This window comes from Salvia hispanica, chromosome 2 (assembly GCF_029641045.1).
Source record: "Salvia hispanica isolate PSC_SH4W2 chromosome 2, Shi_PSC_v1, whole genome shotgun sequence".
Lineage (NCBI taxonomy): Eukaryota > Viridiplantae > Streptophyta > Magnoliopsida > Lamiales > Lamiaceae > Salvia > Salvia hispanica.
In genome coordinates, this window is record NC_142693.1 from 66,044,625 (window position 1) to 66,065,560 (window position 20,936).

A 20,936-nucleotide genomic window follows, 5' to 3' on the forward strand; every position below is an offset into this window, starting at 1 on the left:
AAACTATTTTCTTTTGTTTATAAGCCAATTTTGCACCATCAGCTAAGTAACAAAATCCCTACCAACGAGATTCTCACGATGGCATTCTTGTAATTAAACCTCAACTCCATGCCCCAATATATACCTCATCCCGGTTCAGTTCTGTTGCAACTTCCTTGAACCGGCCTTACTCTTCCTTCAAAAACTCTCTTTCATCTTACTATTATTGGAAAAAAGGCCTACCAAAAAATGATTCTTTCACATTGAATTTTCTTCATTCGTACTTTGAAAAAGACATGAGAAATAAACAAATTTGACTCTTTTTTCCTTTCCTTTTCTTGTTGATTATTGACTATGGGCGGAGGCGGAGGAGGGAGGGAGCTCGACACCACCCCCACATGGGCGGTGGCGCTCGTCACTCTAGTGATCATTGTGATTTCGATCATATTGGAGAAGACCATTCATAAAACATCACATGTATTTCTGAAACTAATTTCTTCCTCTTGATTTTTGTTTTGTTTTCTTGAAGTTTTGTAATGTTTGGCTTTGAGAAGAGCCATTATGATAATCTTTTGCGAATTTTTTTTTTTTTTTATTATGGTTAAATGCTTCCATTTTGGTTCAGAATGATGATAAAAACTATTCAAGACTTATGTAGATATAAGTATTAGCAACAATTTTTATTTTTTCTTAATTGAGGTCTTGTTTTTGGCTTTGAGAAAAGCCAAGATCATATTTTTTGGGATAGATGTATGTTTGTGTGCGTGTGTGTGTTTTATCATGATTACATGTTTCTTTGTTGGTTCATCAGATGGTGAAAGCTATTTTAGGCTTTTGCAGATATAATGATTCTTGATTTTTGATGGAATTATTGATCCATTTTTCTTCCACATTAGATTCTTCTATTAAAATGTTTGTTTTTCCTTTTTGTCTTTGTATTTGTAGGCTTTTGAAAAGAGGAGGAGAATGGCATTGGTTGAAGCTCTTGAGAAAATCAAAGGAGGCAAGGCCTCTCTCTCTCTCTCTCTCTCTCTCGCTCTCTCTCTGAGTTGCTCATCTTCCATTTTTCATCTGCAATCTGCAGAGCTTATGGTGCTTGGATTCATATCCCTACTCCTCACGTTTGGGCAAACTTACATCACGCAAGTCTGCATCCCCGAGAAAATCTCAATGACAATGCTGCCATGTGAGTTCAAGGACGATCATCATGAGGAGGGTGGTGGTGGTGGTGGTGGTTCGGATGCGAAGGCTCCAAGTCAGGAAGCGGCCCATCGGAGGAGGCTCCTCTCGTTCGAACGAAGGATATTGGCAGGAGGTTCTGACACACCCAAAGGCTGTCATGATGTAACAATGCCATCTCCTTTCTCATATATATGTGAAAGATTAATTGATCAAAATAATCAAAAATAATTGTGTACTGAATTTGGTAGGGATATGTGCCTCTGATCTCTGTAAGTGCACTTCATCAGCTCCACATATTCATCTTCTTCTTGGCCGTGTTTCACGTCTTCTACAGCGCTATAACTATGATGCTCGGGAGGCTCAAGGTACACCTAATAGAATCTGCATGAATCTCACTCTCATGCCTGTGATTTTGCTGTTGTGGATTAGTCTTGTTTGTGTCGAACTTTAAGGATGTCTCGCTCATCTCTTTTGGTCTAGATTCGAGGATGGAAGGAGTGGGAGAGACAGATTGCAGAGGAAACTGATGGAACTTCTGGTATTTCTGTTCTTGTTTATGACAAAAGGAAGGAGAGAAAGAAAAATGATCAAACTAGTGCATGAACACATTTTTGAACTATGTTTTCCTTTTTGTTTTAAGCTGATGCTGCAAGATTCAGGCTTACACATGAAACCTCGTTTGTTAGAAGCCATTCGAACCCGTTGATGCAAAATCCCATCATATTTTACATAGTAAGGATGAAAATTTTGAACTTTTTTTTTTCATCAGCTCCGTTGATGAGTGTGGAAGCTTGTTTTTAGGTGTGTTTTTTTCGACACATATTGTATTCGGTCCAGAAGCCCGACTACTCCACTCTACGCCATGGATTTGTATCAGTGAGTTTTTTCATGATGGAGAATTTAATGAGCTATGAAATAGCTTGAATGAACAAAATCTGCATTTCCATTTCTGTAGGTCCATCTATCTCCTGGGACGAAGTTCGACTTTCAGAAATACATCAAGAGGTCGTTGGAAGACGACTTCAAAGTGATTGTGGGAATTCCGTATGGTCCTTTTTCCTCTTAATACCACTTATGATTCATTTCATACATAAAGTAGATATAAGTAAACGGTGTGTTGCCTCTTTCAGGCCGTATCTGTGGATGATATCATGCGTGTATCTGCTGTTGAACGTCAAGGGTGCATTCCTGTTCTAGCTCAAACTCACTGTTTTTTTTGGTAACACGTTGCGTTGGTCTACCTTTTTTGCAGGAGGGCAGGTTATGTTCATCCTGTCGATTTTCCCCCTACTGGTAAGGAGATGGATGCCTTTGAAATAGTAAAGTTTTGATGAGATGTAACAGAAGCTGACTAGTTGGTTGATTAAGGTAATCTTAGCAGTTGGCACAAAGCTGCAGTCGATCATAACACAGATGGCAATCGAGATCCAAGAAAAGCACGCGGTGGTGCAGGGAATCCCACTTGTGCAAGTCTCCGATAGGCATTTCTGGTTCAGCAAGCCTACATTAGTTCTTCACTTGATCCATCTCACTCTCTTTCAGGTTTCCAGCCCTCTTCCTCGTTTTTTGAGTTGCGTTTTTCTTGATACTGTTTCTGTTTCTTGTAGAATGCATTCGAGATCACGTACTTCATTTGGATAACGGTATCTCTCTCCTCCTCTCCCTCTCCCTCTCTCATGAAATGATGGGCAAGGCCTAAAACAAGGTCTTGTGGTGCAGTATGAATTCGGGCTGCATTCATGTTTCCACAAATACTTCCTCCTTGCTGTCATCAGAGTGTGCATAGGGTAAGTCTTGTGTTCTGCACCGGGCTTGAACGAGCTCCTTTTTCTGATAAACAAAGCTCAAATTGTCCGCCTCAGGGTAGGCGTGCAGATCGTCTGCAGCTACATTACACTCCCACTCTACGCCCTCGTCACACAGGTAACAAAAACTATCAAGAATGTTTATAAGAATTAGAATAATTTGAAGAGGCCTAATTTAATCCAAAATCTCAAACTTGTAGATGGGCTCAAACATGAAGAAGTCCATCTTTGATGAGCAAACTTCCAAGGCGCTGATGAGCTGGCACAACAAGGTTAAGAAGAAACACGACCACGACCATGTCCCACCCATCCGCACGAAGAAGCTAGGAGAGTGCGACTCATCACCCGAGCACTCTCCAAAGGAGTCAGGCGCGGACCTGGCTGCAGGTGCGGCTGCCATTGCTGTTGCTCAGTCGAGCATTGAGATGACCGAGAACTCGCCTAAAGAACAGATGACCGACATAGACTTGCTATCGGGGCCTTGAGAAGCTTAGAAGAACAGGCTTGTAATTTGTAACTGTAGAAGCTGTTTTGCTTCATTTTGTGACATGCTTGCTGCACTTGTTTGTATATTTTTGTTTGTGATGTATTAATAAGTTGCATTCTTGTCATTCTTTATTTTTTGGGATTTTTAAAAACTTTATCAATATTTCACCCATTAAAGTATTGATAATTCATGTAGCTTTCCAACTTTTAAAATTTACCACTAAGTCGTACTAGTAGCATATAAATAGGTGTACAACATTCAAACGACAAGGTACAAGTCGATTTTGTGGGTTGGATAAACAAACGCAAGAAAACCACAGCATGATTATCATCTTGGGTTAGTTGGTATTTCTTCAACGGCCATGGCTTGTTTAAGAACCCTCCAAAAATTTATTCCCCAAAATCCCCAATTAATTGCGGAACCCCCAATTCTAAATGCTGCTGTTCCGCCATTGCCGATTTCGAGAAGGTCTGTGGCTCTCATCTCTGTTCTGCCATTCTGCATTATTGCTCTTCCTCAGACATTGCTAGCTAGAGAGAGACGGAGTCGAAAGACCATCCCACTTGAAGACTATCTCTCTACCCGTCAGTCTCTTTCTCTCTCTCTAATTATGTGCATCTACTTGATTTGTTTGTGATAATTGTGAAAAAAAATAAGATTTGGGGTTTTGATGAGGTGAAGATTGCTTATTTTAGTGTGAGAATGAAAATTCAGTAAAAATGCATTAAGACATGAATTTGTGATATTCTTTTGCTGCATTTTCTGATTCAAGCGTTGATTTGCTTCATTTACTATTTCTTTTCATGATTATCATGTTGGGATTGCATAAGTTTTAGCTGCTATGTGGAGTAATATGATTTTGTGTTTAGATGTAATCAATCAATATGCATTGTCTAATGATGTGAAATGTGAGAAAATAGATTGAATTGAACTAATAGTTCAGTTGTAGAGCAGCTGATGGGCTTAAGTACTACGATCTCGTTCAAGGGAAGGGTCCGGTTGCTGAAAAGGGGTCGACTGTGCAGGTTCATTTAGAATGAAACGAACAAACACTACCATGTTCGTTTAGAATGAAACCTTCATTCCCCTTTTGGTGTCCAAACAGGTGCATTTTGACTGTTTGTATCGCGGGATTACAGCTGTGTCAAGCCGGGAATCCAAGCTCTTGGCCGGGAATAGAAGCATTGCTCAGGTGATTTACATTCTTAACTCTTACTCGCCTCCTGTTGTGCTGATTAGCTGATGCTCGTGTTCTTTGTGCGTTTTAAGTAGCCTTACACGTTCCAAGTTGGAGCAGTGCCGGGAAAAGAGCGAAAGCGTGAGTTTGTAGACAATCCCAATGGTTTGTTCTCTGCACAGGCTGCACCAAAACCTCCAAAAGCTATGTATGTTGTTACTGAGGGTATGAGAGTTGGAGGGAAGGTATTTTTATTCCTTTTTTGGTGCCTTTTTTTCTTGTTTTTTCTTTAGATTTCTTGTTTGATCGCGTTATTGTTTTGTGGAATGTAGCGGACTGTGATTGTGCCACCGGAGGCGGGCTATGGGCCGAAGGGAATGAATGAAATTCCGGTAACACTTCCACCCCTTATAGATCATTGTTTTAGGTCAACTTGTGTTGCTCGATGAACTTTGGTTTGAAGAGTTTTGAGTTAAATAATATTGATTCATAGCATAGACAATGTCACGTTAGCGTCTTGGTTTTGTTGCTAGCTTCATCGGGCTCATCCCGTGTTTGACCTTGCAGCCGGGAGCTGAATTCGAGCTAAATATCGAGCTTCTGGAAGTACTACCACCCGAAGACAAATGACGGATCAAAAGTTTCGTTCAAGAGCAAGTTGATTCGTTTGCGCCAGAAGATGAACAATACAAGACTTGAATCAAAAGTTACATGAATATTCTCATGTTTGACAATTTTTTCCCGTATCACCACGAGTAATTTGATTCATTTACTCAATAAGACGAACAAGACTAAACTCCAATCAAAAGTTACATATGTATTCTCCTCTTTTTTCATAAGCAATGAGTAATTTGATTCATTTACATATAAGATGAATAATAGAGTCCATCATGGTTTCACCTATTTTTCGTTTCTCACGAGTAATTGGATTTATTTACAATGTGGCGTTCGGTTGGCATGATTAATATTATGAGACAATCCATCTAAGATTAAGTTGTGGGATTATTTTAGTTGGAGGGAGGAGGCTATGACTGATTATCATGAGACTATCCATCTAGAATTAAGTTGTGGAGGTCAATCTATGAACCAAACATGATACATATTTAATCATGAGATTTAGTATTGTCAGCCGAACACTCCCTTAAGAAAAATTAAGACAAGACATCGATGCTACTATTAATCTGAGGGCAAAAATGTAGTACTATCATAATTTGAGATCAACAATTATTTATTTTTGTTGAAGAAATATACTCCATTATTGATAAATTACCATTATTTCACTAGGATTTATCATAATCCAATTAGAAAGCATAAATACTGCAGTAGTACATTACTTAATTCCTCAAATCCTAGGGTTTCTCTAAACCCCTGTATCTCAACACTCAAAATCTTACACTCTTCTTCTCCGCTAATCACCATGTACCTCTACAGTCTAACCCTTCAGCAATCCACCGGAATCCTCTGCGCCATAAATGGAAGCTTTTCCGGCGGAAAATCGCAGGAAATCGCGGTGGCGCGTGGCAAAGTCCTGGAGCTTCTGCGCCCCGACGACAACGGTAAGCTCCAGTCTCTCCTCTCAGTTGAAATTTTCGGTGCTATTCGCTCATTAGCTCAATTTCGCCTCACTGGTGCTCAAAAGGATTACCTAGTGGTTGGCTCCGATTCGGGGCGCATTGTAATACTTGAGTATAATAAAGAGAAGAACACGCTCGATAAAGTTCACCAGGAAACTTTTGGGAAATCGGGATGCCGTAGGATAGTTCCTGGCCAGTACTTGGCCATTGATCCTAAGGGTAGAGCTGTAATGATTGGTGCCTGTGAGAAGCAGAAGCTTGTTTATGTTTTGAATAGGGATACTGCAGCTAGGTTGACAATTTCGTCGCCGTTGGAAGCGCACAAGAGCCATACTATAGTTTACTCAATTTGTGGGGTGGATTGTGGGTTCGACAATCCAATCTTTGCGGCTATAGAGTTGGATTACTCTGAGGCGGATCAGGATCCCACTGGTCAGGCTGCTAGCGAGGCGCAGAAGCATTTGACCTTCTATGAGTTGGATTTGGGGCTAAATCACGTGTCGAGGAAATGGTCAGAACAGGTTGATAATGGTGCTAATATGCTTGTAACTGTTCCCGGTGGTGGGGATGGGCCGAGTGGTGTGCTTGTGTGTGCGGAAAATTTTGTTATATATAAGAATCAGGGGCACCCAGATGTTAGGGCAGTTATTCCGAGACGTGAGGACTTGCCTGCAGAGCGTGGTGTCCTGATTGTCTCGGCTGCTATGCATAAGCAGAAATCCATGTTTTTCTTCCTCTTGCAAACTGAATATGGGGATATATTCAAAGTGACACTGGACCATGACAATGATAGAGTTAAAGAGTTGAAGATCAAGTATTTTGATACCATTCCAGTCGCATCTTCCTTGTGTGTCATGAAATCTGGGTTTCTGTTTGCTGCATCAGAGTTTGGAAACCATGCCTTGTATCAGTTTCAGGCGATTGGTGATGATCCTGATGTGGAGGCTTCATCTGCTACACTGATGGAAACCGAGGAAGGTTTCCAGCCGGTGTTCTTCCAGCCTAGAAAGCTGAAGAATCTGGTTCGGATCGATCAAATTGAGAGCTTGATGCCTATTATGGATATGAAAGTCTCCAATCTATTCGAGGAAGAAACCCCTCAAATATTTTCACTTTGTGGGCGTGGACCTCGTTCTTCTCTGCGGATTCTGAGACCAGGTTTGGCTATTAGTGAAATGGCTGTTTCACAATTACCTGGTGTCCCAAGTGCTGTATGGACTGTCAAAAAGAATGTGAATGATGAATTTGATGCCTATATCGTTGTCTCTTTTGCAAATGCCACTCTTGTACTTTCCATTGGTGAGACTGTTGAAGAAGTTAGTGATAGTGGATTTCTTGACACTACGCCTTCTCTTGCTGTTTCTTTGATTGGGGATGACTCCTTGATGCAAGTCCACCCAGGTGGTATCAGGCATATCAGAGAAGATGGGCGTATCAATGAATGGAGGACTCCAGGAAAGAGAACAATCGTTAAGGTTGGGTCTAATAGAAATCAGGTTGTCATTGCTCTGAGTGGAGGGGAGCTTATATATTTTGAAGTTGATATGACAGGGCAGCTGATGGAGCTTGCAAAACATGAAATGTCGGGAGATATTGCCTGTTTAGATATTGCCCCAGTCCCAGAAGGACGACAGAGATCTCGCTTTCTGGCTGTTGGATCTTATGACAATACAATCCGCATCTTGTCTTTAGACCCCGATGACACAATGGACATTTTGAGTCTCCAAAGTGTTTCATCACCTCCGGAGTCTCTACTTTTTCTTGAAGTTCAGGCTTCATTAGGAGGTGAGGATGGAGCAGACCATCCGGCTAACCTCTTTCTCAATGCTGGTTTGCAAAATGGAGTTTTATACAGGACAGTTGTGGATATGGTGACTGGCACGCTCTCGGATGCTCGCTCTCGATTCTTAGGTCTCAGAGCACCTAAGCTCTTTTCTATTGTTGTGAGAGGGCGACAAGCTATGCTTTGCTTGTCAAGTAGACCTTGGCTTGGCTACATACACCAAGGTCACTTCCTTCTTACGCCTCTGTCATACGAGACACTTGAATATGCTGCCTCCTTCTCCTCAGACCAGTGTGCAGAAGGTGTTGTAGCTGTCGCTGGGGATGCCTTGAGGGTTTTCACCATAGAGAGATTAGGAGAATCATTTAATGAAACTGCTATACCACTGAGGTATACACCAAGGAAGTTTGTTGTTCATCCCAAGCGAAAGCTTTTGCTTATGATCGAGAGTGATCAGGGAGCATTCACTGCAGAAGAACGTGAAGCTGCAAAAAAGGAATCATTCGAGGCTGCTGGGATGGGAGAGAACGGAAATGCAGAGCAGATGGAGAATGGTGATGACGAAGAGAACAATAATCCACTTACGGACGAACAATATGGTTATCCCAAGGCAGAGTCTGGAAGGTGGGTTTCTTGTATCAGAGTTTTAGACCCGAAGACGACACAGACGACCTGTTTACTTGAGCTTCAGGATAATGAAGCAGCATTTAGTATGTGCACTGTCAATTTTCATGACAAGGAGTATGGAACTCTTTTGGCTGTCGGGACAGCAAAAGGCCTGCAGTTCTGGCCCAAAAGATCCTTTGAGGCTGGATATATTCATATATATAGGTTCAAGGAAGATGGGAAAGTTCTTGAACTTCTGCATAAAACACAAGTGGAAGGTGTCCCTCTTGCTTTGGCCCAATTTCAAGGAAGATTGCTGGCTGGAATAGGACCTGTGCTTAGATTATATGATTTGGGGAAAAGAAGATTACTAAGGAAGTGTGAGAATAAGTTGTTCCCTAATTCAATTACATCTATCCAGACATACCGTGATCGGATCTATGTTGGTGATATGCAAGAGGTATGCTCTCTGAACATCTATATATTAACTGGGGTGTTTGGTTGCTATTTTGATCAGTTGATATGATGGGTGCAAATTCTTCTATTCTATTCTAAGATCTCGGTGCAGTTTCTTGCAATTTCTTCTAAATACTGTAACTGTTTGTTTTGCAGTCATTCCACTACTGCAAGTATAGACGTGATGAAAACCAGCTGTACATATTCGCTGACGACACAGTTCCCAGATGGCTTACTGCCGCACAACATGTAGATTTTGACACCATGGCCGGGGCAGACAAATTTGGAAATGTTTACTTTGTGCGGTTGCCACAAGATGTCTCAGATGAGATCGAAGAAGATCCAACTGGTGGTAAGATAAAATGGGAGCAGGGGAAGCTGAACGGGGCACCAAACAAAGTGGAGGAAATAGTACAATTCCATGTTGGTGATGTGGTCACTTGCTTGCAGAAGGCATCTTTAATTCCAGGAGGTGGGGAGTGCCTCATTTACGGGACGACAATGGGGAGTTTGGGGGCATTCCTCCCATTTACATCACGTGATGACGTTGATTTCTTCTCTCATTTGGAGATGCACCTGCGACAGGAGTACCCACCTTTGTGTGGCAGGGACCACATGGCCTATCGATCTTCCTACTTCCCGGTGAAGGTGAGTTTCAAGATTCATCCATCTCTGTTATGATTGCTCTTAATATGCTTGTCATAACTCGTTGCATTGCCTGCTCATAATAGATAGCTCTAGTAATTTCTGCCTATCACGCTCCACCTTTTTTTGGCTCTGGGTAGTGAGTCGGGAGTGAACTAGGCAACGAGCTGATCTTGTTCTCTATCAATGCTGCTTATTAGTACTTTTTTTCCAGCACTACCTTCCTGCGTATCTCAATCTCATAGTTGGGTTAGAGCATGTTATGATACATTTATCAGTTTTGGTGGATCTATGTTCTGATTTCACTCCATGTATTCGCTGGGTTATTCTTGTTTGTTAACTCTACTCCTCTTTGACTGCAGGATGTGATTGATGGAGACTTGTGTGAACAGTTCCCAACTTTGCCTATGGATATGCAACGGAAAATTGCAGACGAGCTCGATAGAACTCCCGGGGAGATCATGAAGAAACTGGAAGAGATAAGAAACAAGATCATTTGAGACTGTTGTTCAAGTTGATGATTATTCCTAGTGTATCTTTTTACCTCATTTGTAGGAGTATTGTTTTCCTTGTTACTTGATTAGTCAATGTTAAGGTGTATCGTTTGTATAGTTTAGATTTAGATAGTGACTTGTTTATTGATTTCTTCATTTTCTATTCTTGAGCAAAGTGAGTATTGTCAAGCTCGATCTAAGAACTGATCAATGCAAACATATATCGAGCCAAGTGAGCATTGTTGTCGAGCTCAAACTTTATCGCTTCGTCGTGAGTTGAATTTATATTAATACAATTTAATTGAGTTTCTTTATAAAAATAAAACAAAAATTAAGATTATTATTGAATGAGAAAACGTTACGAAAATTGCAAGATCAGCTGATTTCACGTTGACTTAAAAATGAAAGCGCTGAATTGAGCTACAATTTCCGGATTCGCTTCTACTTCAACTGCAGTGCAGTGACAATCCTGGCGACGCCTTTTTAGAGAGAGAAACTGCAGAAATGAAGCGACTCCCTTCCGATCTCGCTCTACTCTTCGTTTTAGGATTTTTTACGCTTTTCTCCTTTGTCTGCTCTGATCTCGTGATTTCCAAATTGGATCGCCAGGTATCATTCGCTGCTCTCTCTCTTTTTTTTTTCATTCAGCAGATTCACTATGTTTACATAGATTCTGGTGTCGGTTCTCATTTTGGAAGACTTTGTGTGTGTGTGTGGGATGGCTAGGGTTTATGAAGCTCGTTGGAAAGATGTGGTATTGTGTAATTGAATGAGCTAGGTTTGATAATGCTTTCTCGGCTAGGGTTTTAGTTACTGTCTTTATGAGTTTTGGCATGGTTAATGAGAATTGAAGCAAGTTATTAAATGGAGAAATGCAGTAACATTACTTGGATATGAGTATAAATTGATGTCCCTGTAATATGAGCTGAATTTGAAAGAATAATGTTGAATTAAAGATTTAGGACGATCATGCTTTTGTTTTTGTGGAGCTCAGTCTGATCTTGGGTTAGCTTGAATATCTGAAACTTATTGTTTCCGGGTTGCTAATTATTGATGATTTTGGTGCAGATTGATTTATCATCACAGATAGTTCGGTTCACTACATCACTCAAGGTTCCTTTTTTCGTTGCTGTTTTTTGTAATTTTATTTTAAAGTTGATTTTTTTTGCATTGTTGTGGTACTTACTGCTGGTATTATCCTGGAGCAGGTAGAAAATAATGGCGCCGAAGCAGTATCAAAGGTTTTGTTGCCCTACTCTGAAACTCAAGCAAAAAACTTGGCTTTCCTGTCGGTGACAATTACTGAAGGAAAAGGAAAAACTAAAACTTCTTCTGAAAGACTGCCTGTTGATGTTTCGCATCCTAAAGGGATGCCTTCGTCGTTGACATGGTATGCTGTCTCGTTGCCTAAGGAACTGGGTAAAGGTGGAAGCTTGACTTTGGAGGTTAAAGCTGCATTCACTCATCTACTGACGCCATTCCCTGAGAAGATTACTCAGGCTGATGCTCAGCTGGTTGCCTTCCAAGATAGTGCACATTATCTGTCTCCTTATGCAGTCAAGATCCAGTCACTCACCGTAAAATTACCCGAGCCAAAAGTTGAGTCTTATACAAGATTGGAGAATACCAAGTTTTCCGGTTCAGAAATAAAATACGGTCCTTATGAGAATATTCCTCCTTTCTCCCTCCCAACAATTTTAGTTCACTTTGTGAGCAATAAACCATTTTCCGTTGCTCAAGAGTTGGTACGTGAGATAGAGGTTTCCCATTGGGGAAATGTGCAAGTCACAGAAAACTATAATCTCGTTCATGCTGGTGCTGAGCTTAAGGGGGAGTTCTCAAGGTATAGTAATGCCCTCTATCAGGAGAATCTCTTTTCAAAACTGACCCATCATGTTTAAAGATTGCCATCATTTTGGGACATTAAGTATATTTTTCTTTCCTGTCGTTTTATGAAGGCTGGACTATCAAGCACGACCCCATGTTAGAGGGGCATCAGCACTAAGCAGTCTTGTCGCTAGACTACCAGCAAGAGCTCATTCTATTTACTACAGGGATGAGATTGGGAACATATCTACTTCTAATGTATATAGTGATTCAGCAAAGGTGGGTCTCGATTCCCTCTGAAATGCTCTTATTTGATTTCCTGTTGTGATAACCATTCTAGTGATGTGCAGACACTTCTCGAAATCGAGCCTCGGTACCCAATGTTTGGTGGCTGGAGAACTGCTTTCACAATTGGATATGGATTGCCACTTCAAGATTTCTTGTTCAAATCAGGGGGAAAACGTTTCCTAGACATCACGTTTGGTTGCCCGATGAATGATATTGTCATTGAAAATCTCTTTGTGAAGGTATTTTATATATCTTAGCTTATGGAATTCAGGATGTTGGATGCTACATAACTATTGTGGATCTTACTTTATGTTTATCCAAGAAGTATGATTATGAAGTTAACATATAAATAAGTTTGTTGACATATGCATCATGTTTTCTGTTTGAAAAAACTTAATTTCACTAGTTGCCAGACTACCATCAAGAGCTGATTTTACTTTGGACCTCTGATCTTTCTCATGTGTTTCAAGATAGATTGGCTTAGAAAGACTTTGAGTTTTTGCTCATTTTATGTATGTCTCCTGTGACTTATTTGCCTAAATATCCTATTTTTTGTTTGGAGAGGGATGGATGAATTGAGAGATGGCTAGTATATTGGTGGAATCTGTCGTAATTGGTTTTATGTATCTTTTGATTTCCTTCTTATGGGCTGAGAATTATTGTATAATTCTACAATTTCAGGTCGTTTTGCCAGAGGGATCAAGCGATATTTCTGTTGTGGCTCCATTTTCTATCAAAGAGACTCGAGAGGTGTGACCAATTTACATTTGAATCCCTACTTTTTTCAAGCAGTAACTCTACATTTGTTCTTATATTTTGTTTCTTGAGCTGCAGACAAAACTTTCACACCTGGACATTGCCGGCAGACCAGTCATTGTATTGGAAAAGACAAACGTTGTCCCAGAACATAATCAAAATTTTCAGGTAATGCAAGGGAAATATAGTTTTGCGCTTAGTTTGGTCTCTTTTTCTAATTCAGTGTCTACCGAATGAGAATAATTCTTTCGTGAATCTTTCATTATCTCGATCTTCTTTGTCTGTGTGTGGGGACAGGTCTACTACAGATTCAGCAGTTTCTCTCTCCTTAGAGAGCCATTAATGCTGGTTTTTGGGTTTTTCCTCTTTTTCGTCGCATGTATAGCATATGTGCATGCTGACTTCACAATCTCAAAGTCTTCACCTTCTTATATAGCAAAACTTCAATGGGATGAGGTACGTCGATATTATCTCTTCCTCAGTTATCAGTTGGTAAATAAATAGAGATCGCCTATCCTCAGACTATTAGTTGATTCATTGAATTTCACAGGTCAAAACTGCAATCCAGCAGTTCCAAAATATCATGAACCGTGTATTGGTCATTCACGACAAGCTAGAAGCTTCTTTGCGTGACCTTTCAAGGACAGGCGATGTCCAGGCTTGCAAAGCAGCACGCAAAACTGCAGATGCATTTCTTAAGGAGCTAACGAAGGAGTCGAAACCCCTGTTGTCGTTCTTGCAATCTTCTCCGCAGGCGCTTCAAATAACGCCCAAGGTAACGTACTGTACTGTTATATTTTATTTTAGTATCTATAGTCCGGTTTTTGAGATTATATGCACACACTAAACTTAGCAACTGCAGTAAATTATGCATAATTTAACATTTCTTGGTATTTAGAGCGCTAATAGTTACTTCCTCATTGCACATTCATGTGGTTCATCTCTTAACTGCTGCTATATTTCATCAAACCGTATAACTTTCCCGGAATTATAAGCAAACGAACACGCAGCAGATCCCGATTGGCACAACTTTCTGTCATCTTACATTCTTATCTACTCAACCTGTTCATATATAGGTGGACGAATTGGTAATCAAGGAGAGGGAATTGCAAGAGAAGTTGATGCTGAAACACTCCATGGTCGTTGATTCCTACGAGAAGAAATCCGGTGGTCGGGACATCGACAACCGCGTGGCTGCTGTTCAGCAGAAAATCACACTCTTGAGACAGGAAGTTGATGATCTTCTTGATGTAATCGATGAGATATAATGTAAGATGGAAATATAACATAATAGGTGGTAGACATATTTCACTCTCTGAACTTTTTCTTTTTTGTTAAAGTTTTGTTGCGACTTAGATAACTATCTACGTGTATTTTGAGTTAAGCTTTATATATGAACATGACTTGTGCGACATTCTTGCATTTGGTTTTCATCTTTTTTTATTTTTGGTGTTTAAATAAATCCAATAAAATTAAAAGTAATACAAACATAACTCAGGAATACCCGAGGGATACAACCAACTAGTCAAGCTAGCGAGCCGGGGTGGGGATAAACACAATACAATTGAAACTTGGGCATACCCAAGGGCTTTTATCAAGCCAGTGTACATCTCGAACCAAACAAAGATTTTAAACCTAGAGAGCCTAGGGCTTAGACAAACGTCCTTGCCAAGTAGAGGTTTACAAGGGGAACATAGGCATACCTATGTGGGGGTAGTCCGAGTCTACCCTCGAAACCACAAACGGGAACCCTCTAGTGTAAGAGGGCGGGCCTCGTTAAAACCTCTTGGGGCAAAACCCATTGGGATAAAATTCCCAAGAGGAAAAAAAGTACCCTAAGAAGGGGAAGGGAGAGGTGTAGACGTTGAAAAAAATTGTGCATTTGAAGCCTTAACCTCTACCTTAAGTTTATCATTTGTAACCCTAATGCTATACTGCTGAGAGCAGATAACCTAGGTTACTTATACTTGAAGTGGTCCACTTTGGTGGGAGTGGGCCACGCGGTGGTGCGGGACAATTAGTTGGTAACTCAAGTCCACAACACTGAGTCCCATCGGTAAACCCTCGGACGGTTAGGCAAAACGGTTTGTGTGTATCTTGTCCTTATAAATTTCACAGACGCAAAACAAACGCCATCCTACCATGGGGGAAACTCCATTGGCAGTGGCATACACACACAACCAAGGCAAAAGCCTTGCGACCCATCTCATTACATACAAAATTTAGTGCCCAAGGGATGATACAACAAGGTCTTCTGGAAACATTGAGTAAAGGGTGACGTACGTAACCCTTTTAATCTCAAAAATAAAATGGCAAGGATCGAAAGGTTTAGTATCAAAGATCAGCGCGTTCCTAGCTCTCCAAGTGAGACTTACCATTGCTGCGAGGGCTATCCATTTAGCTTTCTTCTTGACAGCTAAGCCAACATTCTCTCGCGCCATCCATTTAATGGCACTTGGTATTGTTGTGAGGGGTCTTCTGATACCGAGCCACATCTTGATCCCATGCCAAATTCTCCGAGTTTTGTTGCATGAGAAGAAAAGGTGGGCGGCTGTTTCTGGTTCTTCATTACAAAGTGGACAAACCCGATCAATGTCAAGGTATGTGAGTCTGTCTCGGGTTTGGAGTCTTCCCTTGATTGCTTGCCAGGTGGTAAAGGAGTATTTTGGTGGAATATACCCCTTCCACACAAATTTGGGCCAAAATCTACGTTCGCCCTTCGGCCGAAACCATTCATATGCTTCTGTTGACCCTTTAGATTGGTACCAAGTCCCTAGCAAGCTTGCCACTCCGTGTCGAGGCATATTTTGGAGTAGACAATCCCGGTTTGCAAGTAATGCTTTGATAAGTGGTGGGTCTCTCTTCCTGGTGGTCCAGTCCCAAAAGTCCCTGTTTCCAATGTGCACCCATTTAATCCAAAGAGAATCCTTTTTGGAGAAGATATTCCAAAGCACACGCGAGATAAACGCAATATTCCATGATTTAAGGCTTCAGAAACCAAGACTTCCTTCTAACTTCGGTAGGCAAAGGTCACGCCAAGCTACTGGTGCTTGTTTTGTACCCCATAGGAAAATATGCGCCAAACGGGTGATCCTATCAATGACAGTCCCGGGCAAAGGGAACACTTGGAGCCAGTAACACTCCACTCCTTGCAGAACAGATCTAATAAGCTCGGCTCGCCCAGCGTAAGAAATGTTCTTGTCCGTCCATTTCTTTGTCAGCGAGGCAATTTTGTCCACAAGGGGCGAGTAATGGGCCGCTTTGGGTTGCATTGAGTTCAGCGCCACGCCCAGATACCTAATGGGTAACTGCCCATCAACAAAGTGGAAGATTTCCTTAATTTGTTGAAGCTCGACTCCATGTACACCAGCTGTGAATAATTGAGACTTGTCCCTATTAATCTCAAGTCCTGAGCACCTTGCATATTCCTCCATTGTCTTGGATAGGATAGTTAAGGCCACGTCCCCCTTACAAAACATCAAGTCGTCCGCAAACGCAAGGTGTGTGATGCGTAGTGCTGCACACTTAGCATGATAATTGAAGTCCTTGGCTGTTCTTTCTGACAAGAGTCTTGAGAGATATTCTATACATAATATGAAGAGGTACGGTGACATTGGATCCCCTTGTCGTAACCCTCTCTTGCCTGGGAAGAATCCGTGTGGGTTGCCATTGATTGCAATAGAGAACGATGGTGTTGTGACACATTCCATTACCCATTCGACGAAGATAGGGTGGAATTTAAGTCCGAGCAAGATAGATCTCAAGAAATTGGATGGGTGGGATGATGCCCCCGTAGTACAATATGTACAATTGGATGGGTGGAATGGGTGGGATGATGCCCGGGGCAGCGGGGATGGGGGGCATGACACCAAATATGATGGGGATGGGGATGGGGATGGGTGGGACGATGCCGGGAATGGTGCAGACCATGCCTGGGGGAGGGGGTAGCAGGGCTACTCAAACATCTGGGGAAAATATCTATCGCCCATATATAGAGTTGTTGTCTTCTGATGCCAGGGCAGGGGCCGGGGCAGGGGCAAGGGCAAGGGAAAAGCCCCTGGCTCTTCCTCGCGAACGGTGTTAGAGGAGGAGACGAGAAAGAGGACGGTCTGGAGCGTGTGGGAAAACGTCGCGCTTGCGAAGGCCTGGGTCGGTGTAGTCGAGGATCCCTATGTCGGTGCTAACCAGCATATTGACAGACTGTGGCGTCGCATTAGTGATGCCTACCTCACCCACAAACCGGCTGGGGCGAAGCGTCGCAGTCCCAAGCAATTTCGGAAACAGTGGGATCGGTTGAGGCCTAAGCTTAGTCGATTTGCCGGCCTCTACCAAAACAACCTCCGCCAGGCAACCAGCGGTATGTCCGAGGAGGATGTGAAGAACCGTGCCTTGGCGCAGTACCCCAACAGAGCCTTGAAGTTCAAAGATTTCGACCAGTGGGAGGCCTATCTCGTGGTGAAGGATTCCCAAAGCAGTGGAAGTTCAAAGTTTTGTGCGGGTGTCGAAGCGGGCTGGCCGAAGCAGACGAAGATCAACGCTTCCGGTGAGTACAGCAGCAGTGTTGGTTCGCACGAGCTCCCCGAAGCCGATGAAGTGGCCCCACTACCTCAATCAGACTCCCGCCGTCGTCGTCGTCCGATTGGGCAAAAGGCTGCGCAGCGGATGGCTAGGGGAAGCAGCAGCTGCAGCGGGTCGTTCGAGGTCCGATCGGAGGCCCCTAATTCCCCAGAGGATTACGACCGTCTCGCCCGCACGCAGCTAACGAGTAGCTTGGTACGGACCATGCATAGGTGGCATAACACGACCGATCATGTGTACAAAAGGATGTTGAAGGATGTCATCGATGGATGTCGGCGCGATTTGGGGATGCCACCCATTGGAGATGATGGCGCCGAGATTAGCGGCGGGGTCGACGGGGGCGGCAGGGGCGACGGGGACCACGTAGGCAGCACGGGCGACGGGGACTAGCTTTGGGTTGCTTTTTTATGACTGTATTTTTTTTATTATGTTAAGTTTTTTTCAATGAAGCGTTCGCAATTTCCCCGTATTCCGTGTCAAAATTTTAATTCCGTAACGTAATTATATAATTGTGATTTTTTTTTAAAGCGGGAAGGGCGGATTGTGCAAGGAAAGTCCTAGTGATGTGGCAGTGGGATGGGAAGTCTTAGTGACGTGGCAGGAGGTGTTTTTGGGAAGTTCTAGTGGATGTCCGAATGGGACATCCGTGCACTGGAGATGCTCTAACAAAAAGTAAACGAGCGCAATACTTATAAGAAAAATGTTTTAGAGACATAATGTCAATGTGACAATGGGGTTTAAATAGTAATTGTGCATTGAATTTTATTTTTGAAGAAATTTATATTTTGTGTATATACTTTATTACCCTTAAATTAATTAGCTTATTAAATACACTTATTTAAGGAAATATAACTAATCATGCAGGTATAGGTTTTTTTTGACAATGTGGGACCTACACATTTTGATGCATGATTTTTTTAATAGTATTTCTCATTTTTGTTACATTTATTTAAAGACATATTTTTATAATTTTATTAAATTAATAGTATATTTTATTGGTGAATAAAATGCGTAACAAACTAGATTTTATTGACTTTATATGAAATAATGGAATAAATACTAAAAAAATAATTAGCACAATGAAGTATTAAATTGTTTTTGTCTCATTTTAGTAAACTAATAATTAATCAAAATATTGATAAACTTATAGATGGTTACTTCACAATTAAATTGAAATAATCTTCAATATTGATAAATTTATTCTTTTTTTTTACGTTTTATTCACAATAATTTCTTTATAAAAATTTAAATTTACTATAGATGCAAAAAGTTTACTTGAATTCTTAATTCTTAACTTTTGGAACATTGCATTGAAGCTCGATTAAAAAAAATCACATGTTCTAACTCATCTATTTAATATTTTAAAGATATATAATTAATACTATATTTTTTCTCATTTTTATATACAATATTGGTGTTATTGACTCAATTCACTATATTTTGTAACAAATTAGAATTTGATATATGATATATAGTTACATAGGGGAGTGATCAATTGCTAACTCATCACTTAATTGCTAACTACAATTAATTTAAGGCTATAGGATTTTAGAAAACGTGTGGTCTACAATTTTCCATGTGTAATTTTCGTTTTTATTAATAAAATAAAAAAAGATAAAAAAAAACGCCAAATCAGGGTTTTAGATGAAAATGTCAATAACACAATGCTTTGAGAATGTTAACTCATTGCTTATATTGATATTCTACATGTATTATATTGACATATTTTATATAGTATGTTGACATTTCTCTTTACGAAAAAATTGAAAATATTTTGAATTTTTTTTCAAATTTTGACGACGGAACATATGCATGTATGATATCGTTGGAATCCTTATAAAATTATCTTTAATTTTATATATGTTATATGAATTTAACGTTTTGGGATTTCTTTTAAAAGTTAGTTATAACTAAACATGTAGTTAATTGACATTAATACCCCTATTGATATTTTATGGAATTAATCCCCGGCAACGGCGCCAAAAACTTGACTCAACTTATTTTTAACACAAGTATACCCGCAAGTGTACGGGGCTAATGTAGCAAATAGTAAGCAAAGAGTATCGTATCCACAGAGACAATGAGTGTCAACCTAATTACCACGAACCAACCTCAACTACTATCTAGATGAATCGAATTTTTGGGTTTTCTAAATCTACTTAAAAGCAAGGTAAAAACAATTAAAAGCAACTAGAGAACTAAAAGAAAATAAGAAAACGGTAGATCAAAGATGCGAAGGGTAGAATCCTACGGGATCGATAACAACTATCCTAAGCTCAACTAACTTCCTAACTATGTCAACAAAGGGTCTCAAGGGTTATTAAGCTATCACTAAGGTAAAACTATATCTTTTCTCAAAGCATATAATTTGTAGATTGCTACCTAGAACCGAAGTCTCCTTCCTAGAACTAAGGCAACAACTCCTAATAGCTCCTAAGATACTTAGCTTCATTCAAAGGCTCAAATCTTTCGATTATATTGGCAAAGACGTCAATTTCTTCTCTTTCAAATTAAACTACTCACTTCTCAGTTCTTGTAGTAAAATCTACATGCATTTATGAGGTGATCAGTCAAATAAATGTATAAGCACAGAAGAAATCAAAATAACCACATGAGCCAAGGCATAGAAAAAGGAAATCAATTAAACATAAGAATCATTGTATCTCCCCCGTAGAACTCTACGAAGGATTTAGCTACTTATGTTCATCACAAAAGTCGAAGAAATATTCAAAGAAATATTAAAAAACATTGTTTGAATAAGAATAAAACTAAAAGTAGAAACTCCTAGAATTGGATTGGGCGGATTGGAGGTCTCGTCTTCAATCTTGCGATGAATACTCGTCCTCTGCTCGTTCTTCTCTTCTTCCTAGGTGAAAAAGTAGTATTTTTGAGGTTGAAGGCGTGTAGAATGTTGTAGGAGGCGTCCCATGCACATTAGGTTAAATAGGGCTCGAAATTTCCTTGTTTGGATCTGTCGGCCGAACCTGGTGAGTCGCCAGGTTCGTTGTACGGTGAAGCTGGAAGGTCGCCAGCTGCTCTCGGCAATTCTGGGCGAAGGACCTGGCGAGTTGCCAGGTTGGTACTGATGCGAAGCTGGCGGTTCGCCAGCCTCGTGCTGCAATTTCGTCCTTTTTCCACCTTTCGCCATTTAAGCTCATTTTCGACCCTTTTTCTACACATTCTTCACAAAATGGTCAAAATACCAAAAACATAGAGAAGTAGCTATAAACCATGTCTCAAAATACACAATATACGATCAAATTCAAGTAAAACTACCCTCTAAAATCATGTAAAATCCA

The 20,936-nt window shown here is 40.8% G+C and overlaps 4 protein-coding genes and 1 pseudogene across 5 annotated transcripts; 4 read left to right on the top strand and 1 right to left on the bottom strand.

The window, feature by feature from the left end:
- Positions 1 to 53: 53 nt before the first annotated feature.
- On the top strand, positions 54 to 3,577 carry LOC125201452 (MLO-like protein 9). The gene is made up of 15 exons (XM_048099567.2): positions 54 to 456; positions 925 to 982; positions 1,064 to 1,323; positions 1,410 to 1,526; positions 1,642 to 1,699; positions 1,802 to 1,893; positions 1,963 to 2,037; positions 2,117 to 2,205; positions 2,292 to 2,341; positions 2,414 to 2,454; positions 2,530 to 2,703; positions 2,769 to 2,804; positions 2,881 to 2,948; positions 3,024 to 3,084; positions 3,167 to 3,577. Exons 1-15 carry the CDS (start codon positions 334 to 336, stop codon positions 3,449 to 3,451), a joined length of 1,587 nt encoding a protein of 528 aa, XP_047955524.2. The 5' UTR covers positions 54 to 333; the 3' UTR covers positions 3,452 to 3,577.
- Positions 3,578 to 3,728: 151 nt separating this feature from the next.
- On the top strand, positions 3,729 to 5,500 carry LOC125201170 (FKBP-like peptidyl-prolyl cis-trans isomerase family protein). The gene is made up of 6 exons (XM_048099142.2): positions 3,729 to 4,037; positions 4,408 to 4,478; positions 4,559 to 4,645; positions 4,726 to 4,875; positions 4,963 to 5,022; positions 5,198 to 5,500. The coding sequence occupies exons 1-6, from the start codon at positions 3,815 to 3,817 to the stop codon at positions 5,258 to 5,260; spliced, it is 654 nt and encodes a 217-aa protein (XP_047955099.1). The 5' UTR covers positions 3,729 to 3,814; the 3' UTR covers positions 5,261 to 5,500.
- Positions 5,501 to 5,965: 465 nt separating this feature from the next.
- LOC125201167 (spliceosome-associated protein 130 A) lies at positions 5,966 to 10,377 on the top strand. 2 transcript variants are annotated; one of them, XM_089065981.1, is made up of 4 exons: positions 5,969 to 6,186; positions 6,270 to 9,053; positions 9,206 to 9,697; positions 10,057 to 10,377. In XM_089065981.1, the coding sequence occupies exons 1-4, from the start codon at positions 6,103 to 6,105 to the stop codon at positions 10,192 to 10,194; spliced, it is 3,498 nt and encodes a 1,165-aa protein (XP_088922107.1). In that variant the 5' UTR covers positions 5,969 to 6,102; the 3' UTR covers positions 10,195 to 10,377. The 2 variants fall into 2 exon arrangements, with proteins under 2 accessions (XP_047955097.2, XP_088922107.1); XM_048099140.2 differs by having other exon boundaries at positions 5,966 to 9,053.
- Positions 10,378 to 10,560: 183 nt separating this feature from the next.
- Positions 10,561 to 14,473, top strand: LOC125201168 (dolichyl-diphosphooligosaccharide--protein glycosyltransferase subunit 1A-like). Its single transcript, XM_048099141.2, has 10 exons — positions 10,561 to 10,797; positions 11,257 to 11,301; positions 11,397 to 12,031; positions 12,147 to 12,294; positions 12,366 to 12,542; positions 12,985 to 13,053; positions 13,138 to 13,227; positions 13,357 to 13,515; positions 13,610 to 13,834; positions 14,136 to 14,473. The coding sequence occupies exons 1-10, from the start codon at positions 10,693 to 10,695 to the stop codon at positions 14,325 to 14,327; spliced, it is 1,845 nt and encodes a 614-aa protein (XP_047955098.1). The 5' UTR covers positions 10,561 to 10,692; the 3' UTR covers positions 14,328 to 14,473.
- An 806-nt stretch (positions 14,474 to 15,279) lies between these two features.
- Positions 15,280 to 16,493, bottom strand: LOC148932978 (uncharacterized; annotated as a pseudogene).
- Between the last annotated feature and the right edge of the window lie 4,443 nt (positions 16,494 to 20,936).

What these genes read in the sequence shown, in the direction of transcription:
- LOC125201168 (XM_048099141.2), top strand. Translation starts at nt 10,693, where the DNA reads ATGAAGCGACTCCCTTCCGATCTCGCTCTACTCTTCGTTTTAGGATTT. An exon ending in GGTTCACTACATCACTCAAG is followed by an intron (nt 11,302 to 11,396) that starts GTTCCTTTTTTC and finishes ATCCTGGAGCAG; the next exon opens with GTAGAAAATAATGGCGCCGA. An exon ending in CTTAAGGGGGAGTTCTCAAG is followed by an intron (nt 12,032 to 12,146) that starts GTATAGTAATGC and finishes CGTTTTATGAAG; the next exon opens with GCTGGACTATCAAGCACGAC.
- LOC125201167 (XM_048099140.2), top strand. Translation starts at nt 6,048, where the DNA reads ATGTACCTCTACAGTCTAACCCTTCAGCAATCCACCGGAATCCTCTGC. An exon ending in ATGTTGGTGATATGCAAGAG is followed by an intron (nt 9,054 to 9,205) that starts GTATGCTCTCTG and finishes TTTGTTTTGCAG; the next exon opens with TCATTCCACTACTGCAAGTA. An exon ending in CTTCCTACTTCCCGGTGAAG is followed by an intron (nt 9,698 to 10,056) that starts GTGAGTTTCAAG and finishes CTTTGACTGCAG; the next exon opens with GATGTGATTGATGGAGACTT.
- LOC125201452 (XM_048099567.2), top strand. Translation starts at nt 334, where the DNA reads ATGGGCGGAGGCGGAGGAGGGAGGGAGCTCGACACCACCCCCACATGG. An exon ending in TGTCGATTTTCCCCCTACTG is followed by an intron (nt 2,455 to 2,529) that starts GTAAGGAGATGG and finishes TGGTTGATTAAG; the next exon opens with GTAATCTTAGCAGTTGGCAC. An exon ending in CGTACTTCATTTGGATAACG is followed by an intron (nt 2,805 to 2,880) that starts GTATCTCTCTCC and finishes CTTGTGGTGCAG; the next exon opens with TATGAATTCGGGCTGCATTC.
- LOC125201170 (XM_048099142.2), top strand. Translation starts at nt 3,815, where the DNA reads ATGGCTTGTTTAAGAACCCTCCAAAAATTTATTCCCCAAAATCCCCAA. An exon ending in TGAAGACTATCTCTCTACCC is followed by an intron (nt 4,038 to 4,407) that starts GTCAGTCTCTTT and finishes GTTGTAGAGCAG; the next exon opens with CTGATGGGCTTAAGTACTAC. An exon ending in AAAAGGGGTCGACTGTGCAG is followed by an intron (nt 4,479 to 4,558) that starts GTTCATTTAGAA and finishes GTGTCCAAACAG; the next exon opens with GTGCATTTTGACTGTTTGTA.